Source organism: Selaginella moellendorffii, unplaced genomic scaffold, assembly GCF_000143415.4.
Source record: "Selaginella moellendorffii unplaced genomic scaffold, v1.0 SELMOscaffold_33, whole genome shotgun sequence".
NCBI lineage: Eukaryota > Viridiplantae > Streptophyta > Lycopodiopsida > Selaginellales > Selaginellaceae > Selaginella > Selaginella moellendorffii.
The window spans coordinates 729,869-754,048 of NW_003314294.1; the positions used below are offsets into that span (position 1 = coordinate 729,869).

The 24,180-nt window shown below is 40.0% G+C and overlaps 1 protein-coding gene and 2 long non-coding RNA genes across 7 annotated transcripts; 1 reads left to right on the forward strand and 2 right to left on the reverse strand.

Annotated features, from left to right (window-relative positions):
- Positions 1-10,159: 10,159 nt before the first annotated feature.
- LOC9638965 lies at positions 10,160-13,943 on the forward strand. Of its 5 annotated transcripts, XR_002993190.1 has the most exons (16): positions 10,160-10,277; positions 10,340-10,398; positions 10,464-10,524; positions 10,605-10,649; positions 10,716-10,826; positions 10,879-10,950; positions 11,019-11,090; positions 11,167-11,343; positions 11,395-11,604; positions 11,682-11,808; positions 11,872-11,971; positions 12,040-12,298; positions 12,373-12,581; positions 12,664-12,889; positions 12,936-13,468; positions 13,550-13,943. It is a non-coding gene; the product is annotated as an uncharacterized LOC9638965 (long non-coding RNA). The 5 variants fall into 5 exon arrangements; XR_002993192.1 differs by having other exon boundaries at positions 10,340-10,404; positions 12,664-13,468; XR_002993188.1 differs by having other exon boundaries at positions 12,664-13,468.
- Positions 13,944-14,219: 276 nt separating this feature from the next.
- LOC9638673 (auxin transporter-like protein 2) lies at positions 14,220-18,121 on the reverse strand. Its single transcript, XM_024682104.1, has 8 exons — positions 17,208-18,121; positions 16,707-16,892; positions 16,496-16,608; positions 16,183-16,366; positions 15,884-15,981; positions 15,593-15,800; positions 15,208-15,465; positions 14,220-14,971 (listed from the first exon to the last, which is right to left on the reverse strand). The coding sequence occupies exons 1-8, from the start codon at positions 17,379-17,381 to the stop codon at positions 14,762-14,764; spliced, it is 1,431 nt and encodes a 476-aa protein (XP_024537872.1). The 5' UTR covers positions 17,382-18,121; the 3' UTR covers positions 14,220-14,761.
- Positions 18,122-23,223: 5,102 nt separating this feature from the next.
- Positions 23,224-23,924, reverse strand: LOC112348856. The gene is made up of 2 exons (XR_002993195.1): positions 23,733-23,924; positions 23,224-23,648 (listed from the first exon to the last, which is right to left on the reverse strand). It is a non-coding gene; the product is annotated as an uncharacterized LOC112348856 (long non-coding RNA).
- Between the last annotated feature and the right edge of the window lie 256 nt (positions 23,925-24,180).

The window sequence follows — 24,180 nt, forward strand, 5'->3', positions numbered from 1 at the left end:
TAGTTTGCTTATCCGAGCTAGACACAAATCCTAAGTATTATAACTTGCAAAAGATTTATAAAATTCTGTCTACTAAACAATTGCTACAATTTTATACAATCTTAAACAAAGAAGCTATTGTAGAAACTTTAATAGTTCACAATAAAGTTTAGATACCCATAAATAGAAATATAATGGTTAATAATTGGGTTAATAAACATTAGATGAATTCCAAATTTGGATTGATAGGCAACAAAATTTTGTGGAGTAAAAATCTTCTAAAGTGGACCACACCTGAGTAAGACAGATATGTTGTGAAAAATAACATTTGTTGCTCAAGAAATTTTTGGGACTTTCATATAAAAAATGTTCTAGACATTTAGCTTTTATAGGAAAGTCATCCCTATTTCAAAATTGATTGGGAAACTAAGTGCTTGCTTCTAAGAGTGACTGATAAACTAATTTAAAAGGGGAATACATTGATACCAACATTTTGTACCATTCACTCCACAAACAAGGCATAATAACTAAACTTGCTATACTAGCAATACCAACAAACCTCGAAATATATAAGTATAGACCAACAATTAATCTTATCTATAAAGCTTTAGAGGGCATAATCTTTATGCATAAAATTGTTATTGTCTATATCAAACAAGGTTATAGATATACAACATTTCCCTCATAATTTAATGAGTGGAAGGTAGTCTAAAAAGAAGTATTCACAATATCTAAAATGAAATTATAGATCATTTGCTCGTGATATTTGCGATCTTAACCTCCTTTCAGAACAAACTAAATCATTACTTAACTACTCTAGAAAAAAGATTAAAAGAGAGTGAGCTAAAAGCATATTAGATACACCTTAATGAAGAGGAAATCAAAATTCTCAATACGACTTTGACAATCATCTAGAATACGTGAATCCATATGCTACTCCTCCTTGGTAGCATTGGCACATAGAAAATATTTTTGCTTCAGCTGAGAATAGTGGAATACAAAACAACTAGAGTGATTCCCCACAAAAGGAAGAAGAATTAAATTTATAGTTCTTACCCTTTGATAGTGATCCATGTTCCCCTATGAACTAAACACTTATTTTGCCTATATTAGTTGCAAAATAGAGCATTTCCTATCAAATTGTAATGAGCATGATGACAATTGCAAGAACAGTAATAAGCATCATCATCACATATCCATCCTTTTCTGGAATTAAAGGAGAAAACTCACAATTGTATATTGAGTAATACACAGAAGCAATTAAACTCAATCAAATAGATGGGCAGAAAATAATTTTTTCCTTATACACTTAAATATTGCTCAAATACTTAAATCCTACTAAGCATAACTACACAACCACTGAAAAAGAAACTTTAGATATAGTTTACGCTTTACAAAAATTTAGGCATTATTTTTTGGTAACAAAATAATTGTCTTTGCTAACCATAAGGCTCTTTTATATCTCATTAATAAGCCATACATATCTACTTGATTAACTAAATGGTTTTTACTATTACAAGAATATAATCTTTAAATAATACATTGACTTGGAAAATTACATGAATAGGTCGATTGCCTAAGTTGCATCATTACAAAAGAATCACATAATACTAAAGTAAAAAAACTTTTATATGCGCATTTATTTGCAATCTTCATGCCCACCATTTAGTTAAAAAATATACAAATCTATCTTTTTATACACAATTTTACCCCACTATAATTTGCTAGAAAAAAAAAGTTGTTTGTTTTGAGGACATAACATTACTTTATTATGGGGAGTGCTTATATAAATTAGGCATCAATGGAATACTAAAGAGATGTATTCATAAATATGAAGAAAGAGATAAAATCCTAAGGAAAGCTCACTCAAGCACATTAAAAGGCCATTTTGTAAATGAAATCACTACTAAAAAAGTCTTACAAGTAGGGTTATGGTGTCCTACATTTTTATCTTAAATGGTCAAGCTAATTAACATAAAAATGAATATGGAGCTAAATCATCAAAGTATAAGATTTTTTATTAATATCGGGAAATCAAGTCTTCCCGAAAAAGATATATTCCCTATTCTTTTCACAGATAAAATTTTGGATTCGATAGTAGGTTATAAGATGTATTCATTTTTAGATGGATTCTTTAGTTATAATTAGGTGGACATAACACTTGAAGATCAACACAAAATGACTTTTATAAGCCTATGGGGAGTTTATGCCTATTGCAAAATGATTTTTAGCATATATAATGCTCATTTTATATTTCAAAGAGTTATTACGGACACTTTCAGAGAATATCTCACTAGTTCTATGGTACTATAGTACATTTGTATGGTACATTTGCACTTGGCCGAATAAGCATAAGGACAGAATTTCCAAATGTTTATTTAGCCAAGCATACTTAGCCCCGGCTTTTTAATTCTCTTTTGCTCTGTCTTGCACTAGCTTGACAAGAACCCTCACGTTTTCATAGATGATTTTAGTGTCTTTAGCTTCAAAAGAAAAAATTTAGCTTACTTGCAAAAATGTTTGCAAAAATACATAGAATATAACATTTCTTTTAATCCAAAGAAATATACTTTCTTTGTAAATTCAGGCATACTTTTAGGCATATTATATGCAAGGAATGTATCATTATAGACAAAAACAAAGACAAAACCTAAGTGATTGAGATAATATTTTCACCATACGATTTAAAAAGTCTTCATTGCTTTTTAGGCAAAGTTATCTATCACAAGCAATTTATAAAAGTTTATGCAAAAATTGCCAAACCACTTACTAATCTTTTAAAAAAAGATACTTCATTTATATAAAAACAAATTGTCAAGAAGCATTTCTAAGGCTTAAACAATGCTTTAAAAAGGCACTTATACTTATTAAACTCGATTGGACATAAAAATTTCACTTACAGGTGGATATTTTTTATATTGCCACAGGTGTAATATTATCCTAGACACAAGGTGATCAAAAAATCATCCTATTTATTATACTAGTAGACACTTAAATCTTGCTAAGCATAACTACACAACTATTGAAAATAAAACCTGAAATGTAGTTTACGCTTTACAAAAATTTAGGCATTATTTTTTGGTAACAAAAATAATTGTCTTTGTTAACCATAAGGCTCTTTTATATCTCATCAACAAACCATACATATATGCTTGACTAACTAAATGGTTTTTACTATTACAAGAATATAATCTTCAAATAATACATTAACATAAAAAATTCTATGAATAGGCCGATTGCCTAAACTGCGTCATTACAAAAGAATCATATAATACTAAGGTAGAGAAACTCTCAGATGCTCATTTATTTGCAATTTTTATACCCAACACTTGATTAGAAAATATACAAATTTATCTTTCTATACACAATTCTACCCCACTATAATTCACTAAAAATAAAAAAGTTGTTTATTTTGAGGACATAACATTACTTTATTATGAGGAGTGTTTATATAAATTAGGTATCAATGGAACACTAAAAATATGTGTTCATAGATATAAAGAAATAAATAAAATCCTAAGGGAAGCTCACTAAGTCTTCTCTTCCCCAAAGTATTCAAGAATCTTAATACACCTTTCAAGATCTTTTGGGAGAGACTTTTTTTATAAATAGATGATGTAACCTAATTTCCACTACGGTTTATAATTGTCATCACTAGGCCAAACGGAGTAGGAGCGAATGTACTGCTGATCAAGAATTCTCTACTTCCAAAAGATGGTCTTCAATGGGATTCCAAAAGTGTGCAAATGGAAGTTCATGGGTATGGTGTGTTCCACGTCAACTGTAGCGAAGAAGAGCCTTTAGCATCGTTGAAAAGACACTGAAACGATCACACCATTTGTTACCTATGAATTAACTAGGGAGTGACGATGACAATCAACTAAGAGGTCCAGGGGGTGGGTGTGGCAATGAACCAAGGGGTGTTGATTAACCAAAACCTGGGCAAGAAAATAATTTTTTCCCCTATACGCTAAAAAACAAAGCCAAAGACTGGTATTATGACAATGATGTCAAAAAGCTTAGCACATTTGATGAGCAGACAAAGTTTTTACTTAAAGTTTTCTCCATGGAAATAAATCCAAAAGAAAACTATGATGAGTTGCAAGAACTTTATCAAGGAAAATTTGAGACAATCGAGAAATATACAACTCTATTCAACAAGTGTTATAAGCATTGTAAAGATTTAGTGTCAGATAAAATATGCTTATACTTATATATACAGGGTTCAAAAAAATTTATTATGAATATGCGATAAAGAGAGCTTATATAGATTTTGATAACTTGAAAAAAGCCATAATTGCCTATCAAGATCTCATAAAACAATATGACATGGTAAATATGGTGAAGTCATAAGAAAAAACGACCCCTATAAACAAGGAAATCAGTCATCTAAGAAGCCTCAAATTGTAAATCAATATCAAATAAAAGATTTAGTGTACCAGATGCAAAAATGAAGGCTATAACAAGGAAAAGTGAGAACTCTAGTTGATCAAGTGCCAAATTTGTGAAAAAAAAAACATACAACTAAGGAATGTAAAACCTTGTTTAAAACAACCAAGAGGACAACAGATAACTTGAGTTAATAAAACAACACATAGGGAAAACTATCGATTTGATAATAGAAGCTATCATAGAAAAAATGATTACAATAATTAGAGCTCTCTAAACAATGCAGCTCTAATGTAAGGTGGTATAATGAGAAGTTGGTCTAGAGTGAATGTAATTCTTTGCCTTTCACTACCTTTTTCTCATTTTTGCCATTTAGCTTTAATATAGGATTTTCTATGGCACGCACTCTACCATTGAGGAAGTGGCATAGGAGATTGATGCCAAGAATCTCATGGCAATCATAATGGGAGTGGTGAGCAGCATCAACGTGGCAGTGGTATGCGTTTCTGCAAAGCAGAGGGCCAAGGTTGTGTCGCCTTTTGCGTTAGTGGTAAATTTATATCAGTTTGTAAAGGTGTAAAACTTTTTGTATTAGAATCACCATCCTCCAAATTGACTTATAGTTGCAAATGTTGGAGTTGTTAAGTGATTTTTGCACTGATCTTTTTCTTTTGGTGCCATTGAGAGTTAGGGATGATTTCTACTTCATCATCACTTTCCTCATCTTAGCATTCAGATTCAACTCTTTTTTGTTGAGTTTTAGTTATGACACAAATGTTAGGTAACTTTTCTATATCTGACCATTTTACTTTAACGTGCCTAGCTATAAGTTGCATATCTTTATGGGGCCTATCATTCTTGTTTGATGATTTAACTTGATTATATGGCCTAGGATAGTGAGTAGGAATCTTAGCTTGATCATAATCTTTTAGCTTTTCATACTCTCTAGGTCTATTGTAACCTCTTGGCTGATTATATTCTCTAGGCTGATTATAGTCTCAAAGCTTATTTTCCTCATAGCTAGGTGGATAGTCTAAAAAATTACCCATAGGGGGATAATCCCAATGGTTATCTTGCCTTTTAGCATATAGGTATTCATGTTTGATGCTTTGATTCCTAAAAAGGAAGAAATTTTAATCATATCTATAGCCATTATAATTGAGCTAGGAGATTGTGAATATGAAGATCCTAAAATTGATATAAAGATTAGCAAAAATTTATTATTCAGAACTCTCATTGATAGTGGCTCAAACGTTAATATTCTAGAAGAGAGTATTTGCAAAGAATTAGGCCTAAGTCTAATTCAACTAGTCTTATTTAATGTACGAATGGTAGATGACTAAAGCATCAGGCCCATTAAAATTATTAGAAATGTTTTAACCAATGTGGTTAAGATAAAATACAAACTCAATTATATTATGTTTAAAATGACATGACGAGATTCTACCTATAAAACCTTACTAGACACACTTGGCTAAAAATTACTTGTATAAACCAAGACTGGAAAAATAGTTTTTTGTGTATAGAGTAGATCAACCAAAAAAGATCTGTACCCATTACTTCTACTATACAATTGGAAAAGAAAAATCAACCCCTCAAAATTCAAAATTCAATTTTATGATTGGGAGGAAGGTCTAGATGATTTCCAAAAACAACAAATCTTATAAGATTTCCCTAAAGCTGAGTTAATTTCAAAAGTTGATCTCTATTCAATACTCAAAGAAGTACCTAAGCAAAAAGTTTCTAGATCAAAAATTGGTATTGCTATAAAAGATTTCTCTGTAAAAGAGGATCTTGCCTATAAAATTAATCAATAGAGAAACTATGTTTCACATGTTTTTTTATGATCAACCACTTAAGTAAATCAATTTAGTAGATGAGAATAATTCTCATACTATCACAATGCTTAAAGATTGCACATTGAATTTCATAATCAACCCATAAATTTACTAAAATACTACAAGGACATTTTTGCTTAGTCTTACATAAATTTAAAAGGCATCCCACTAGAACTTTGTACACACCGTATTGAGATACTCTTGGGAAATATATTAAAATGCAAATTCCCTATAGAATGAATTCTAATTATCAAGGTAAAGTTAAGGAAAAAATCAATAAACTTTTTCAAGTATGATGCATCTATCTAATCCAGAATACCTAATAACTTTCACCACTTGTAAAATGGTAAATTACGAGTTTGTATGAATTATAAAAAGCTAAATGATGTAACAAAAAAAAAAATGTTCCCTATTCCTTTCACAGATAAAATTTTGAATTTAGTAGTAGGTCATGAGATGTATTCATTTTTAAATAAATTCTTTCGTTATAATCAGGTGAAAATAGCACATAAAGATCAATACAAAATGGCTTTATAAGTTTATGGGGAGCTTATGCCTATTGCAAAATGTTTTTTAGCCTATGTAATACTCTTTTTACATTTCAAAAAGCTATTACGAACACTTTCAAAGAATATCTCACTAGTTCTATAGTACTATGGTATATTTGTATGGTACATTTACACTTGGCCGAATGAGCATAAAGATGGAATTTCTAAGTGTCTATTTAGCCAAGCATACTTGGCCTCGGCTTTTTAATTCTCTTTTGCTTTGTCTTGCACTAGCTTGACAAGAACCCTCGCATTTTCATGGATGATTTTAGTATCTTTAGCTTCAAAAGGAAACATTTAGTTTACTTGCAAAAATATAGAGAATATAGCATTTCTTTTAATCTAGAGAAATGTACTTTCTTTGTAAATTCAGGCATATTTTTAGGCATATTGTATGTAAAGAAGGTATCATTGTAGACAAAAACAAAACCCAAGTGATTGAAATAATGTTTCCACCATACGATTTAAAAAGTTTTCATTGCTTTTTAGGCAAAGTTAGCTATCACAAGCAATTTATAAAAGTTTATATAAAAATTGTCAAACCACTTACTAATCTTTTAAAAAGAAATACTTCATTTATATAGAACAAAATTGTCAAGAAGCATTTCTAAGGCTTAAAAAATGCCTTAAAAAGGCACTTATACTTATTAAACCCGATTGGACATAGAAATTTCACTTACAGGTGGATATTTTTTATATTGCCATAGGTGTAATATTATCCTAGACACAAGATGATCAAAAGATCATCCTATTTATTATACTAGCAGACACTTATATCCTGCTAAGCATAACTACACAACTATTGAAAATGAAACCTTAGGTGTAGTTTATGCTTTACAAAAATTTAGGCATTATTTTTTGGCAACAAAAATAATTGTCTTTATAGGCTCTTTTATATCTCATTAACAAACCATGTATATTTGCTTGACTAACTAAATGGTTTTTACTATTACAAGAATATAATCTTCAAATAATACATTGACATAAAAAATTCCATGAATAGGCCGATTGCCTAAATTGCATCATTACAAAAGAATCATATAATACTAAAGTAGAAAAACTCTCAGATGCTCATTTATTTGCAATTTCATACCTAACACTTAGTTGGAAAACAATAATTCACTAAAAATAAAAAATTTGTTTATTAATGGAACATTAAAGAGATGTGTTCATATATATGAAGAAAGAAATAAAATCCTAAAGGAAACTTACTCAAACCTATTAAAAGGCCATCTTGCAAATGAAATATTGTGAAGAAAATTTTACAAGTAGAGTTATGCTTTATTTCGTTAAAGTGGGACTTATTCAGTAAAGTGGGACATTAATTAGCATGTGTCCACATGCCATTTCCTAGTACTTAATTAATATTTATTAATATTTCTATCAGTTTTTTAATTTATTTTTTTATATTTCACAATATTATAACACAAAATCATATGAAAAGTTTTTAATTTATAAATTATAAAGTTAAAACTTTAATTTTTTATTGTTGTTATAAAAATGGCATGTGGCCACACACCATAAGTGGGATAATGAAAAGTCCCACTTTAACGAAATAAAGCATAGTTATGATGGCCTACACTTTTATCTTAAATAGTCAAACTGGTTAACATAAAAATGAATATAGAGCTAAATAATTAAGGCACAGAGTTTTTATCAATACTGAGAAATTAAATCTTCTCTTCCCCAAAGAACTCAAGAATCTCAATACACCTTTCAAGATCTCTTGGGAGAAAGTTTTTCTACAAACAGATGATGCGGCCCAATCTACACAACGGTTTACCACTAGGCCAGATGGAGTAAGAGTGAATGTATTGCTAATCAAGAATTCTCTGCTTTCAAGAGATGGTCTTCAATGAGATTCTAAAAGTGTGCGAATGGAAGTTCATGAGTATGGTGTATTCCAGCTCAACTGTAGCAAAGAGGAGTCTTTAGCATCATTAAAGGCACTGCAAAGATCACACCATTTGATACCTATGAATCAACTAAGGGGTAACAATGACAATCAACCAAGGGGTCCAAGGGGTGGGAGTGGCAATGAACCAGAGGGTGGTGATCAACCAGAACTTGGGGTTGACAATCAACCTGATGGTGACCATGATCAACCAAGAAGGGGCAATCGGCAACATATAGTATCATCTAGTAGCAGTGGAGACAAGGAGCAGCCAATCTGGAGGAGGCAGCCAATCAGATGGATCTTGTTGGAGATGAGCGAGGAAGAAGAGAGAGCTGTGATACCGCTGCCTGTGACGAGTGCTATTGTTTGGAGGTGGCTAATAGTCTCAACAGGCAGCAGTGGCGAAGATCAATCATTCTTAGAGGCACATGAAGCAGTAGTAGCGATATCCGACGATGCTGCACAAGATTTGGCGAATTTTGTGAGTTGTTTTTTCATTGAAATCCCAAAAGTACTAACAATTGAAGTTGGAAGGCTTTTGAAGCAGCAGTGACTAGCGACGCAGCACAAGCAGTGGTTGCTTTTGGAAGTTACTTTCCTTAAATTCCTGATGACTTACAGTTTGCGTTTGAAGGCCTCGGAGGAAGTTTGAGGGCCTCAACAGCTGCAAGCCGAAACTTTTCCCTCTGTACGTATTAGATTTTTGTCAACGCAGCTGAGGGTCTAGATAGAGTGAGTTGATGTGCTGAAATTTCTAACTTGTTCTTTCTGACGACAGGAACCTCGCTCGTAATAAAACTTGTGCACCTTTGTCTCAAAGCTGGTGCCAACTTGCGGGTCATCTACCAGTATCCAACGATGGTATTTTTACCTCGACTTCTTCTTTGGCTTGAGAGGAGAAGATTATCGTCGTCATGCAAAGATTTTGAATACGATTTTGGTGCGGATTCCGTTGTCTCTCTCCAATGCTAATGCCAGTGTGAGGTCAGTACTCTTCAATTTTCCTTAGTCTTTTTTCTTCCGCGACGAAGAACTCCTAATCATGTGGTTGCAGGCAGGACAAGTCTCGTGCTCCTGGCTGCACCTAGCGATGGAAGAAGCCATCCACAAATAAAGCGAAAATGTATAGAAAAATGAGTGGAGAGAATAGGAAAAATGCTATGGCCTGGTCGGCTGGGAAGACATCACACACAGAGAGAATGGCAATGCCTCTGAAAGAAAGAGTCTCTCCCACTGGAGGTGTGCTGTGATCCAGATCCCGGGAGTTTGCTTGTTGGATCGAGCAAAGTTTCGAAAAGACAGAAACACTTTGATCCATCTTGCTCGTCGCAATCTCTGAGTATATATGACTCGACTGTTCCTCATTGCTCTCCAGATATCTGTGTTTATGGAAAAGAGCTCTTTTCCTGTTTCATATATCATCCTTGCTCGATCTCTAGACAGTTTTTAGTCTTCGACTCTCGAAAAAGTTTTCTCTTTTTCGACAAATGGAAGTATAAGAATTTTTTTGTCAAGGTTTTAGGGCTCTGTATGATGATGCCAGAATGAGGCTTGCGGAGGGCGATTGAGGTCTGATATTTTTTGCTACTCTCTCCAGCACGCAGATCCGGTGGATTGCTATAGATTGTAAGTTGTTTTTCTTTTTCAAAACTTTGTTTTGGTCCCAATCGTTGCTGCTGTTGGTATAGCGGAGATCCCTGTGATTTAGAGTTACTTGCCATGATAGGAAGACAAGAATTACGGGAATGTATGGGTAAACCTCTCTTTTTTCTAGATGCACGCTAAGTTTTTCTCTGTTTCTTTCTTTTGTAGAACGCTGATCAACACGAGATTGAGCGGTAGCTTGCCGGAATCTAACAGGCCTCCAGCTCTTGTAAATTTCATTTAGATCGAAGCCTGATAGCCTCAAGTATCTTTGGATATACAAAATCAAGTAACTGGTAATTGTGCTAGGAATCTGCAAACCTGTGGTTTCAACGGGAGTATTCTCTTATTTCTGTAAGTCAAGATATTCCCATTGTTTCCTTTTGGTGTCTAAACAGATCTGCGAACTTATGTTTCTAGAGCTTTGAACGGAAACTTTCTGGATGGAAGGATTCCCCCAACTGTTGGCGAGCTCCCAGTGATCTCGTTTGACGGCACGGGCTTTGACAACATGACAGTATTAAGACACATGTACGACTTTTGCGACGACTGCGTACCATATGGCTTAATTGTTTTTCTCCAGGCATCTCAACAACAACAATCTTTCCGGTGCGATTCCGACTGCGCTGTCTACGACACCAAAACTATTTCACCTGTACATCTTTATTAGATTTTGCGAGTCGCCACTGCTCATGATATCTGTTCTCTTCGCCTTCGTGACAGACTGCTGGAAAAAAACAACTTTCCAGGAGCCATACCTCCAGAAATCGGCAGCTTGCTACAGCTGAGAATCTTGTGAGAGTTCTCTCTTTTTCTTTCTTTAGAGTTGATTGAGCTGCAGATTCTAACTTTTGTAAACTGACAACAACAGGAGACGCGATAATAATAAACTTGAGGGCCCCCGTACCTGAAACCACCAGTCGCCTGGCTTTCCTCGAGCTGTATGATGATTGTCTTACGCTAACTGATGAATATCTGCAGACATTTGACCATTACTCTACTTGTTGGGAACTTGCCAGACTTCTGCTTTGCAAAATCTACAGCTCATGTGAGTTGCTCTTGGTTTTTCTTCTAATAGGCCTCTGATACCAACGATCAGGTTAATCAATAGTTTTCCAAGGGAAACCTTGTCAGACAGATTCCAACGGGGCTCTCCTGCCTTGAGGCGCCGTAAAAGTTTCAAAGACAAGAATGTTTCCTTGTGACTCTAACCTGCAGGTTTCTGGAGAACCGCTTGAATGGTGGCATCGGCCGCGAGTGATTGGAACTGGTTTCGGTGGAAGAATCTGTGCCAATCACAGACGGTCAGGTAAGAGTATGGATACGCACAAACTTTTTTCGTAAGTGGCCTTTGGCTGAGATACTACTCTTGTACATGTCTTACAGGAAGTTCTGTTTGCAACGACAACAATCCTGACAAGTTTGTGAGAGTGATAGAATATAGAAACCTTCAATCGGTGCGGTATAACGAGAAAACTTTGCTACCAGCTTCTTTGCCGAGAAGAATGAAGTGGTAAAGTCTATTCTGCATATCAGTGGATATGCGCTATACAATTCATCACTCCATTCTTCTTAGACAGGGTTGACAACGATACGGGGCAACATTCCTCGGCACTTCACACTACTCTGGGCGACTTATAGCTTCGTCATGACGAACGCAAACCATCCATAAACAGGTCCTTTTCTTCTTCGTTTTTTTGTTTTCGTCCTGGAATGCTAGTGTTCTTTTCTTTATTTTCCTCAGGTGATAGCCAAACAAACAAGTTTATGTTTGTTGCACTCTCTGCATCTACGTCGGAGTTTCAGTTGCGATAGCGGGTCTCTGTATCTTTTTTCTCGTTATGAACAGAAAGCGGACGAGGAGCCCATGGTGAAAGCTGACTTTCTCATTTTTCTTTTTCTCCTTTGGTTTCAGCAGCTTTGGGAAGATTTCTCCCAAGTTCAAAGGTGGCTTAAGAAACTTCTCCAGCCACCACTTGATTGGTGTCGGTGGCGATAGCAAGGTACGGAGCCTTCCTTCTCTTACAAAATGCGTGGAGTGGGAGTTGAATTAAAAAAGGAGAAAAATGGGTTACAGGTATACAAAGGACAGCTGCACACAGGATCAGAAGTTGTGGCAATCAAGCGAGCCCAGAAAGAATATCTACAAGGCGTCGAAGAATTCCGACCTGAGATCGAGCTGTTTTCACGCTTGCACCACAAGAATCTGGTGAACCTCATCGGCTTTTGTACAGATGATGGAGAACAGATGCTCGCGTACCGGACTTTTAAGAGACCATCTCTAGGGTAAGTGCTGCTTCTCTTCACTTTGCATTTCTTGGTTGGGAATAAGTTGTATAGACTGACAAGACAGCCTCTAATGCTGCAGAGCAAGCTCTCAACTGAAAGACACGTTTCTCCATCGCACTTGGCTCTGCAAAAGGGAAATACCTTCACGAGCTGGCGGATCCTCGCATTATCCACTGAAACATCAAATCCTCCAACATTTTACTGGACAAGAACTTGGTGGCCAAAGTCGCGGGCTTGGGCCGCTCAAAGCTGGCGCCAACTTGTAGCGACAAGACATATACCAGTATCCAAGTGAAGAAACTCTGGTATGTCTACTTTTCTACATCTATCAGCAAAGAGCGATGTCTACAGCTTTGGAGTGGTGCTCATCAAGAAGCAGCCGATTGTTCATCGTGAAGGAGATCAAGGAGTCGCTCCCCTGGGGTGGTGTTGCCTTGCTGCTCTCTTTCATGGACAATCCGGCTGTGCATGGAAGATTCTGACCACAAGATGAGAGCTTGAGGAGATGATCAAGCTGCAAGAGGTGCATGGCTGATCACGAACAGAACTGTGACAGTGACGGGAACGAGGCAGCCGAATAGAGCAGCTTCAACGTTGGTCTTGAATCTGAAGTGTTCAGCGATGAGCTCCCAAGCTTTCGCTTTTACGGCAGCTGAGGAGGGAAAAAGGCGAGCCGGATTGGACCACCGGTGTACAGTGGAGGATTAAAACGGGGAGGAGGAGATATCGCGACAGTGGAGAAGAATAAAATACTCGAGGAGAAGAAGATCATCACCGTCACCAAGCTGGCTTGCTGAGGAGAGATTTGGGAAGAACTTCCAAGCGACTGGTGCGGATTCCTTTCATCTTTAGGATGGTACACTACTGCAAAATGCCAGTGTGAGGTCAGTACTCTTCAAACTTTCCTTTTTTCTTCTTCCGCGATGGAGAGCTACTTCTAATCATGTAGAGAGGTCTGGTTGCAGGCAGGAGGCTGGCGCCAAGCATCGTGCTCCTGGCTGCGAGCGTGAACCACAAAGAAAACGAAAAAAGAAAGTATAGAAAACAGGAAGAAAGATCCAACACTATGGCCCGGAAGGGAAAATATCACCAGCTTTGGTGCGTCGGCTGGAATGACATCATGCACGAGCTCGTTTGGCGACGTCACGTACTCGCCGGGAAGAGATGGGAGCGATGAAAAGATCGGCTGCGAGCTTTGTCTCCAAAGGACGAGCGAGAGAGAGACGAGAGAACTGCGGCTCCATCTTTTCATCAATGCGAGACCGAAAAGAAAGAAAGGATTGGAAGATGGATCACTCCAACCTTGAGACACTGAACTGGACGAGCAGGGAAAGGAGAGCTTGACAATGCTGTGATGCACATCCTGGGAGTTTGCTTTTGTTGGATCTAGCAAAGTTTCGAAGTTTGCGTTGCGGATAGAAACTCTTTGATCCATCTCGCTCGTCGCAATCAGTACATGACTCAACTGCTACTTGATGGTTCCTTTTTTTTTCCTTCGCGCTCTCTAGCGTGATCGTATGCCCATCATTTGAGCTGTTAGCTAGCTGCTTGCTGCTCATCTGTCAAGCTATCACTCCAAAATAAAAAATCTCTAAAAAAATTAAAATATCGTGAAGAATCAAGGGAAAAGTTCCAAGAAAAAAAGGGACTCTGATATTTCTTATCTTTTTTTCCTACTTTTTTTCTTCTTCTACTATAGCACCGAGAGAAAGAAGTACTTAAGCTCTTAACGCACGCTTAAGAAGGTAGAAAAAAAGTAATAAAGTAGCAAGCAAGAGGTACTTCTATAAGCGATCCTTCCTTTCCAGCAAATTTCCAGAGCTTGTGTAGCTACGATTGTGATGGAAGCTTGCTCTCCAGATATATGTGTTTATGGAAGAGAGCTTTTGATATACCATCTTGCTCGATCTCTTCTCTCTGTCAAACAAAGCTGGAGGAAAAGCCCAGTTTTGATCTTCGATCCCTCGTCCAGATCGAGGAAGAACCAAGCCTGACGATCGAATCTGTAAGTGAGCTTTAGTGTCTTTGCTCCTCTCCAGCCAGCCAAGTAAAGAAAAATATAAAAAGCAGCCATAAACTTCGCCTCGTTGTCCATCCACCCTGTTCTAGCTATGGATGATGATTTAGTGTTGCATTGGATCTCTTCGTTATCTTCTCTTGTTTTTTGTCTCGAACCGTCAGTGCTTTGGAGGCCCTGTCTTGTTGGGAGGGCACTGGTAGCACTTTGCGAAGAGGCCGAAAGTATCAATCTGGTGGACGAAGTTCGTCACGCTCGCCCAGCCTCCAAATCCCACTCCAATCACCGCAATCCACACCACGATGAAGAAGTTTACCAGGTATACCAGCGTCCAGCTCGGGAGAAAAAATGGTGGCTTCTCGACAGAATTCTGGCAAGCCAAAACAAAAAACGTGTTAGCAACAGCACAATCTCACGAAGATCTAGAGAAACAAGCAGATCTTTGGCACTCGAAAAAGCAAAGGAGATGAGAAGTGAGAAGAAAAAGTGTTAGCTCTCACGAAAATCTAGAGAAACAAGCAAGAAAAATAATCTCATCTCCGGCACTCAAAAGGAAACGAGGAGTGGAAGAACTTCCAGAAAAACGAGATTTTGCGAGAAACTTACCGCCCTGGCGAAGGCTGTTCTATACGTGATCATGTGTGCGAGCGAGGGGATGATATAGACAGTGAAGGTGACGAGGAGCGCCCCGACCGCGGAGTTGATTGGGCCGAAGAATGGAAAGATGATGGCCAAAAACCAAATGGGGAGCACCACGGGGACTCTGGCCAGCGCTCGCACGGGGAGATTGGCCGTCTTGTGAATGCCCAGAATCTTCTCCCACACGATGTACAGCGGCGTGCATGCGAATCCAAACGTGATGAACTGTTTTCCATCGCGAGAATCGAGGAATCAGAAGAAAGAAAAACTTGGCAAACTTTCCTCTTTCTTTCTTCTCGGGAAGAAGAAGAAGAAGAAGTAAAGAAGAGCTCGAGGAAAGAAAAAAGCTTGCCTGATGGATGAGCATGAGAACGACGGCGATGTCACGGAAGGCGTTCTTGGGAAGAAGAGCAAGCGCGTTGGATTTCGTCAAGAGATTGTCACCGAAAGCCCAGTAGACTGCCGTGGCGGACGGGAGTGTCAAGGTGAAGACGTAGATGGTAGCGACGAGATAGACCCACTTGAACTTTTGGGGCTTCCACATCGCGTGCATGATCTCCCTGGGAAGATCAAAGTTTATGAGAAAAGATGACAACATAGCCTATCGATCCATGCAAGAACAGCGAAAGAAGCGAAAGCTTACACAGTCACCGCATGGCCTCCAAATGTATAGAGTATGTTTGTGGCTCCAGTGAAGTAGAGCACCAGTTTGCTCGCTCCAGTGTGCTTGACATTGTCCGCCTATGGCAGGAGTTCCAAGAGATTAGCAAAGATCGAAAGAGCTCTCGTGATAGTGACAGAGCTCACGAAACTATACTCGCCCCCCTCCCTCCACTCACACTTCCGTGTTGTGGGGAGAAAGGAGAGAACGAATAGCGCGAGAGAGAGGAAGACAAGACAAAGTGGGAATTTGGGAGATTTTTCTTTGTTCTTCTTCTCTACCTGGCCGTGGACGATCGCAGCGATGGTCATGTACCAGGCCGTGTAAGTGGTCATCCCCAAGCCGAGGAAGGACCACACTCGATAGTTGTGAAAAGACGGGATGAGCACTGTTGTCATGCAGCAAGCACCGAAGATATATGTCCATGTCCGCTTGGACAAAGAATCGTTGATGTAATAGATGTTGCTGCAAGAGAAAACAAGCGAGCCCAAGAGCTTCAAATCAGAAACAGTCCTTTGAAAGGGAACTTAGAAGAGGATACATCCCACAAACACCAGATGCCGCAGCAAGGCATTTGCTGGGATATCGACGTACCTCGCACAGGCGATGAGCTGAATCACGGAGCCAAAGAGCAAGAAGGTGCAGTTAAAACCGAATCCTATCGCTTTCCAGTAAGGCCCGAGCAAGCCATCCAAGACCTCGAACCACTGCAACAAGAGAAACCATCGCTCGCGACTCAAGAACACCAAAGATGGAAAAGATGGAAAAGATGGAGAAAGATCGATCTTTGCTTCTTGCTTCTTACCTGGATGATGTGGTTCTTGAAGCTCACATTCTCCTTCTCCTTGCGATTGCGGTACTCGACGTAGAGCCAACTGATGAGATAGGCGGTCCAGGCCCCGAGCAGGCCATAGAAGATCTGGAAGACAATGCCCGACGCGAATCCCAGCTGCGAGAAGGAGTATGGCAGCGTGAGCAGCACTTGAGCCACCTGGAAATCACCACAGAAGAAACCGTGAGGCGAAGATCACAAGCACAACAACGAAGAAGAGGAAGAAAAAAAAAAGTCCCAAAACTCTGTTTGTCCTCACACAGGGCAATCAATCAATCAATCAAGCCGAGGACTTTGCCAGCACGCAACGATGGCTGTTCTTGCTGGCTATGGCCGCCAGGGAGGAGAGAAAATATCACGCCCACTCTTGTCTTCCTCCACCAAATCCATGGCGGACGCATTAAATGAGGAAGAGAGGATGTAAGATCGAAGAGGAGAGATTTCTAGAGCAATGCATTGGATCGATCTATCCACCTGATTGGAAGCGCAGCTAAACCAGGCATCGTAGACGCTGCCCCCGTGCCAAAAGAGAGCTTTGATTCCCTGGACTCTGTTCTGGTTGTTCTCCACGAGACCATCTTGCTCCTTTCGATCCAACTCCATCTCGGTGTAGTTGCCTACCATCTCTTCCTTGCCTTCCACCACCATGGCTCCAACTCGCGCGAAGAAGATCCAACGAAACAAATGTAGCTCTGTTCTTGGAAGAAGAAGACCAATGTGGGCTCGAGATCGCGGCTCCAAGGCGAGAATTTGGCGACTTGGGCTGGCAGGAATGCGTGGCGAGAGGCGAAATCCGGGGCCTCGGCGTGAGATTGGGAGCGATCCACACGATTCACAAGCTGTGCTTGGAGTGTCTGTGTAGTGTGGAGCAGCGAAAAGATGGAGAGAATGGAGAAAAAGGGGGGATGGAATCAAGAGAGAGTAGGAAGAGGGGCCGCACAGGCAATACCATCATAGCGCACTACTACAACCATCTCTCCTCTTCTTCTTCTTCTCTCCCTTTTGCGGCGAGAATCTTTCCCTCTTTTCTCCCTCCCCTGCGCGAGGAAAGCAAGAAAGAATGAATGCTCTGTTTTCTGGGAGAGGAGGGGAGATAAATCGATCGCGATTGGAATGCGAGTGGATCCGGAGCACGAGAGATCGGGAAGCGAGGTGGAAGCAAGCCCGTAAAAGCTGGGAGTCGCGAAAAACTGGCAAGCAATTCGTGGAATGGATGGAAGAATTGATCGAAGCTTTCGCTCTCAATGTTCTTCCATGGGAGGAGATATGGATGACGAGAAAAGAGAGAATGGAGAGCCCTTTCCCTCCTCTTCCTCTTCTTCTTCTCCTTTCTTCTTTCTCTCTGCACAGATGCCTAGGCGATGGATTTATTTGCACAAACTCTCTCCTCCTCCTGTCTAGCTATGGATTACAAAACAAAGAGAGAAATAAGGACACCGCCCCTGCCAGGGACCCAGTGTGAACGCACTTAGGGCAAACCCACACTTACCACCTTTTCTTCCTTGATTAGGGCACCCCCATTAGTGACTAACCCTCCCCCCGTTTTCGTTTTTCGTTGGTTGGTTTGCCTTCTCTCGTGCCGAGGTGGGGGCATTCATTGCAATACCCAAAGTTTGCCCCACACGAGCGTGCCATTTAATATAAAGGAGAAAGCTCCCATTCTTCTTCTTCTTCTTCCTTTATTTAATTTCTATTTCCGCTAAAATAATATTGTTTTCTATATATCTCTTCACATACGCATACATAGCCATTCATACGCCATGCATTAAAAAAACAAAACAGAAAAATTGATTAAAAAACATTGAAATAGGGTGAGGTGTGAACGAGGTATCTGGAATCTACTGGAATCCGACAAGCTTTCATCCAAGTGCCAAGGAGGCCAGTCATTGCCCATATCCCCTGCATTGGCATTTGCTGCTACTTGACAGAGGCATGCCACCACCACCGCCCTTTCCCCTTCTTTCTTGGCATGCCATCTTTTCTGTGTGCCAGGCATCATACTAATCAATTAGAAATCTAAAAACACATTAATATCAATAATCAATACTATACTCATACACTATTCTATCCTGTTATCGATAATTTTTCTAATGTTTGTTCGTATCTATACGCCCGACAAGCTAGCCGACAAAAGCGACGATTCCAACAACAAATGCCCACGCTGGGTAAATTTGCTGACCACCTTTTTTACCCTCTCAAGTAACGCACAGAAGGGAAGAGGCACTTTTTTTTTTCACTTTTGGGGCCTTCCTTGCGGCAGTCGCATTGTAAGAGCTCTGGGTGTGTGTTGCGTTTGTGGATGGCCACTCACCGCGCGGGTGTACGGCACCCAGTGATCGCGGGGTACGGACCCCACATCGTACGCGCTCATACGGTGCTTAGCTTTGGGATCTTAGTTAGATCTGGCGGTCAACGCAACACAAACGATGCGATGCCACGGCCGGATTTGGCAGACCACCTCCATTTCGTCCTTTCGCCAAACTTGTCAGCGAGGAGTGTGTTCCTACATATGCGTTTACACTACCGTATATGCGTACGCCATCGTCAAGCGTATGTGTGGACCGCATGACGCCATGCCAGGATTCCCCACATGGAAAGGAAAGATTCCCGTCGGAGAATAATGTGTGCGATGGGGATGACCTAGTCATATATACCAATGTTCTCCGTACTTGGTCACGTACAGTGTGATTTATATACTTGGTTCGTGGTGATTGATGTAGCTTAAACTCCAAGCGTGCTGGAATTGAATTGTTGTTTTGTTCAGGTGCCTTTGATCCCACGGAACTGGAGACTGGATCGAGGACACACGGGCAAAGTTATCATGGTCTTTGCCAAGCGTGGGCATTTGCCTAGATAACGGCAAATTAAATGGCTTGATCGAGCAAACTTGGGGGCAAACTTGACGTAGTTAAGTGACGATCAAGCTGCTGCTGCTGCTGCTGCTGAAGTTAAAAAAATCCGCGGAACGAGATTCCTTGACCAATCTAAGTTTCTAAGAATGGAAATTGGAAGGGGTTGATTGACCAAGTTTAAGCAAATGCAGGGTGGCGAGAAAAATATAACTGATCCCGTGTGGATCCGCTGTAGATTCTTGAAGCTTTCAAACTTATCCTCGCCTCAATCAATCATCACAATCTGGGGCACAGCATGGGAGGGAGACCTAAACAATGGAAGAAAAAGCGGATTATACAACCCCACCACCCAATCCAAAACGCCACCACCGCAAGCAATCCCACATCATTGGGACCGGAAAATGCCAAGCGGATGGGATTCGAACCCGGCCTGGCACGCCGAGCAAGCATCCTGACCGTCGGATCTGGACGAGATGGAACCGTTGGCATGTCACGTGCGGGGCTCACGCGCGCATGCGCATGCATCATGGCATGGCTGGCATGCATGCATGGCAGATGTGACACGTGGCATGGATGATGCATGCACACGTCATTTTTTAAAATGTATTTTAGGGTTAGGGCTAACACCGTCAGCTTACTGGTAAAAGTAAATCCTGGTAGGAGTCAAAAGCGAGCACTTGCGGATTGGAATCAATCAAGAACACTGAGAATTGTCAATGCTTATATCCGCGAAGATTGTTTTGCTTTACAATTGTTTTTCAAAGGGGTGTCAGTACAAGCACAAGTTTCATTGCGAATGCAGTGAACAAAACCCCTCCTCCGCTGCTAAAGTTCTATCCTCCACTCAAAGGGGGCGGGCCAAAGCTTCCATTGATTCACATTTGCCCTTTCATTTGGGCGTGATTGGACTACATTCCTTGCTCCAAATGAGAACCATGTCACGGACATTCTCGCCTAGAGATCTCTACACCGCCCCTCCCCAGGAATCTTTGGGGCATCTCAAGAAATCAAAACCTGGTGGTGGATTTGGAAGCCAGCAGCACACCACACAATAGAGCACCACCACATTTGTACCAAAGCAATCAACAAGCACAGGAGGAGGAAAAATTGCCACCTTTTGCAATATATCTTGTTTCTTGGGGCCTTGTGTGAAACCGTTTGGGCTGCCAACTTGCTCTTTTATGATCAAGAAATGTTGAGCTTGTGGATGTTGTTGTACAGCTGGAAATAAGAGTGTCATAAGTGGGTGTAGATCCCTCCATTGTTTCAGATGAAAATTGCAGCTTGGATTGTTGGAGGAGAGTTTTCAGCCCCACATGAGAGAGGGGCTTGAATCTTTTCAAGTTTTTCAAATATACATGCTAGTTTTTGAAAATAAAGAAAAAAGAGTAAATGTAAGGAATATGGTGAAAGACACCTTTCACTCATTAAAATTTCTATCTTTTGAGGCCCAGTGTGTGATTGTAAAAGAAGAGAGAAATGAAAAGGAAGAGATTGGGGTGTGGCATGCTTTTGTTTGTTTTTTCAGTGGGATGGTCACTTCCAACCAATAGTTGTTGTTTTATGTTATTTATATAGTGGCTTGCACCATAAAAGAAGTGAGTGTGACCTTGTGTTTTTCCCCACACTGGTGCAAGATTGGAAGAAGCTGCAAAACAAGGAGCTCTCAACAAGAAAAGAGAGATGTTGATAGTAACAAAGAGCAAACCTGATCAAATTAATATCAAATCAGAGCTTCCTTCGCTTTCACCATAAAGCCCAAGGTACTTAATTCCAATCCTTTTTCTTGTTTCATGGAGCAAAACAAACATCACGAAACAACAAATCTGGGTTTTGTTTGGACACTTTGGTCTGTTTCACTGGAAAGCAAATGATCATTGTCGCATGCCTGCCTAAGCAACAAAACTAAACAAAAACAGGTCTGGCCGGTTTTCATAGTCAATACAGTAATAATAGTAATAATAATAAAAATAAGCACTCAACCAACAAGCTAATGATAATATAGTTCTCCCATGATTGCCTCTTGCATTTGGTGATCCTCTTGTTATTTGTTATAGTATTATTGGCTCTATTATCTTTTTTTTTAGTTATAAGCTAACAATCGAGAAAATTCCCCCATGCGTGATAATAATCATCAGAGCAACTATCGTTACTATGCTATGATGAATTTGAGCACTAAACTCCTGAAGTGAGTGAGATGGAAGTTCACGTATTTTGCTTGCTGCCAGCTTCGAGGGATCAGCTGGAATTGCACAAATAAGCATCCCCGATTCATAACAGGAGCAATAAGAATCTAGATTTGTTTCACACCTTTGTGCTCCGTGACGTAGTGGTGGAGCTGGGCAATTGGACCGCCATCAATCCCAGCAGCATTAACATCTTGTGGAGAGCAAAAGCAAGCAAGAGGCTCTTGCGGTTTAACACACCCAAGAAAGAGAACAGCTAAAAAAGTGTAAGAAACTCAACCTGGTCTTGTTTTGTGATGCCCAACAACCAAAAGATTCCTCTCATACAATCTCCAAAGCAGTCATAGATTGTGTTGTCTTTGAATGAAAACAAAATACAACGAATCCAAACACCAAACCAAATTATAATCAATATTAATTTATACTAATTAATAATGGTAAAAAGGAAACTGTGCATGTTGTTGCTCTTGACGTATCACCAGCATGGAAAAATCCAGTACGGTTTAGTTTAGAGCGCCGTAAGTGTCAAGGTTTTCCACGTAGAAGTTTTTCCCCTTGCTTTGCCGTTTGTCAGATAGCTCTTGCTCTAAAGTTGCTACAACAACCAAGAACACGAGTTCAAACGAAGCTCTCGAGTGTTATAAAATTAAACAATCGTTTCTTCTTCATTCCAATGTGTTAAAATCGTTCCCTCCTAGATCCAATGTGCTATAATCGTCTCCCCGCGTATTATAACAAAGCATGGCACATGAAAGCCTTGAATATAAAACACCATGTTGGTGGTGTTGTCGCTGTATGCTTGTTTGTGTGGTTTTCATACTTTTTGCCCCTCTCCTGATGATAGCAACTCAAGCAAAGGTTTTTTGTGCTTCTCCGGTTTCTTCTGGATTTGGCGTGGCCGTGCGTGGTTGACCGGACCAACCCGGGATGGTTTGACCGCCGCCACCTTTTCTTCCATCTCCTCTCCACACTTCTATTTTCTTTTGTTTGGAGAGTTTTACTTGGCAAGGATCCATCCCATCCCTTCCAAAACTCGTCTCTTTGATGAAGGGGATATCTCTTTGAGGCCAACACTCCAAGCTTTCCAGCTAGCCAAGAAGTGTATTGGTTGGGAGGGACACATCAACCGTAGGATAAAGATGCAAAGATTGGAGGCCTGAAAATTTCGACTTTTTCTATTAAGTTGATCTAATATATATATATATATATATATATATATATATATATATAAAATTATTAGTTGAAATGCCGATTGGGTATAGGCCGGGCCAAATACGTATTTCTTGCGTGGATGATGTCAAGTTTGCAAGAAATAGCACATGAGATAACATGCACGAGAACACTAAGATAAAGGGTGGCGACGTGACTTCTTATCGGGTAAAATCCAACTAAAATCCCAGAGACAATGCCAGGTAGCACGTGAACTTCTAATCTAATCAAAATACATTATTATTGATTACTATTCTCAAATGTTTTATTAATATCAATGGCAAATCTTACTGCCCAAGGCAAGATTTCACTGCGTATAATGTTCGTCGGGATTGAATACTAAAACCCGGGGGCGTGTTTGTTTTTGTTTGGAGCGAGCTGACAAAGACGAGCATCCAAAAGATAGCGAAAGATTTGCCGCTAAGGTGTTGATGGATGGCTTTGCACCATCCACATGCCTGTGCTATTTTGTCCCGGGGCCTCTTTTTTTCATATGCATGGTCTCGAATGATTGAGAGAGCTCCTCCCTCTCTTTCAGTGTGTGAATCCAAAGCATCTTCCAGTACGCCATAGCCATGTAGCGGCAGCACTACGAGGCAAAAGCTCGGGGTCAAAATCCTCCAAAACAAGCCCACCTCCACCACCTAGAAACAACGCAAATCTCGCCACTGCCAAGCCGGGATGAGTGAATAAAAAGAAGTGTAACGAGCGCGATATAAAAGCTGGGAAAAGAGGGAATGGTGTGTGCGTACCTTTGGCGCAGTAGCGTCAGGAGAGAGGCAGCACGGCTCTCTGGATTGGAACCGAGAGCTTCCCTTTCTTTCTTTTCGAGGAAGTTATCCTTCTTTCTCGAGAAGAAAAGAAGGGAGAGCTTCTCATCTTCGTCCCGCCGATTGAGTCGTTCTTCCCCGCGTGAGCCACCACCTGACTGACTGCTTCGCGAGTTTTTTATAAGGCCACCCCCGAATTTTTAATGCCGCGCCGATGGTACGCTTTCTCCCTTGTCTCAACCAATGCTCTTTCGGGTACGCCGGTCAATTGTCACACTGCAATGACAATCATGTGCTTCGCAAAGGCGATGGCGTCGTTGCGTGCTTGCTTGCTTTGCTTTGGCTCTGGTAGAAAAAGAAAAACTCGTCGTCGTAGCGGACTATAACTTTGGCCCCTCCTCCAGCTCATCTCGTGTCACGTCCTTCAAAC

Coding starts and splice junctions, on each gene's coding strand:
- LOC9638673 (XM_024682104.1), bottom strand. CDS start 17,381: ATGGTGGTGGAAGGCAAGGAAGAGATGGTAGGCAACTACACCGAGATG. Junction 15,801..15,883: donor GGAGGCCATGCGGTGACTGT/GTAAGCTTTCGC, acceptor TGATCTTCCCAG/GGAGATCATGCACGCGATGT. Junction 15,466..15,592: donor TTCTCATGCTCATCCATCAG/GCAAGCTTTTTT, acceptor GATGGAAAACAG/TTCATCACGTTTGGATTCGC.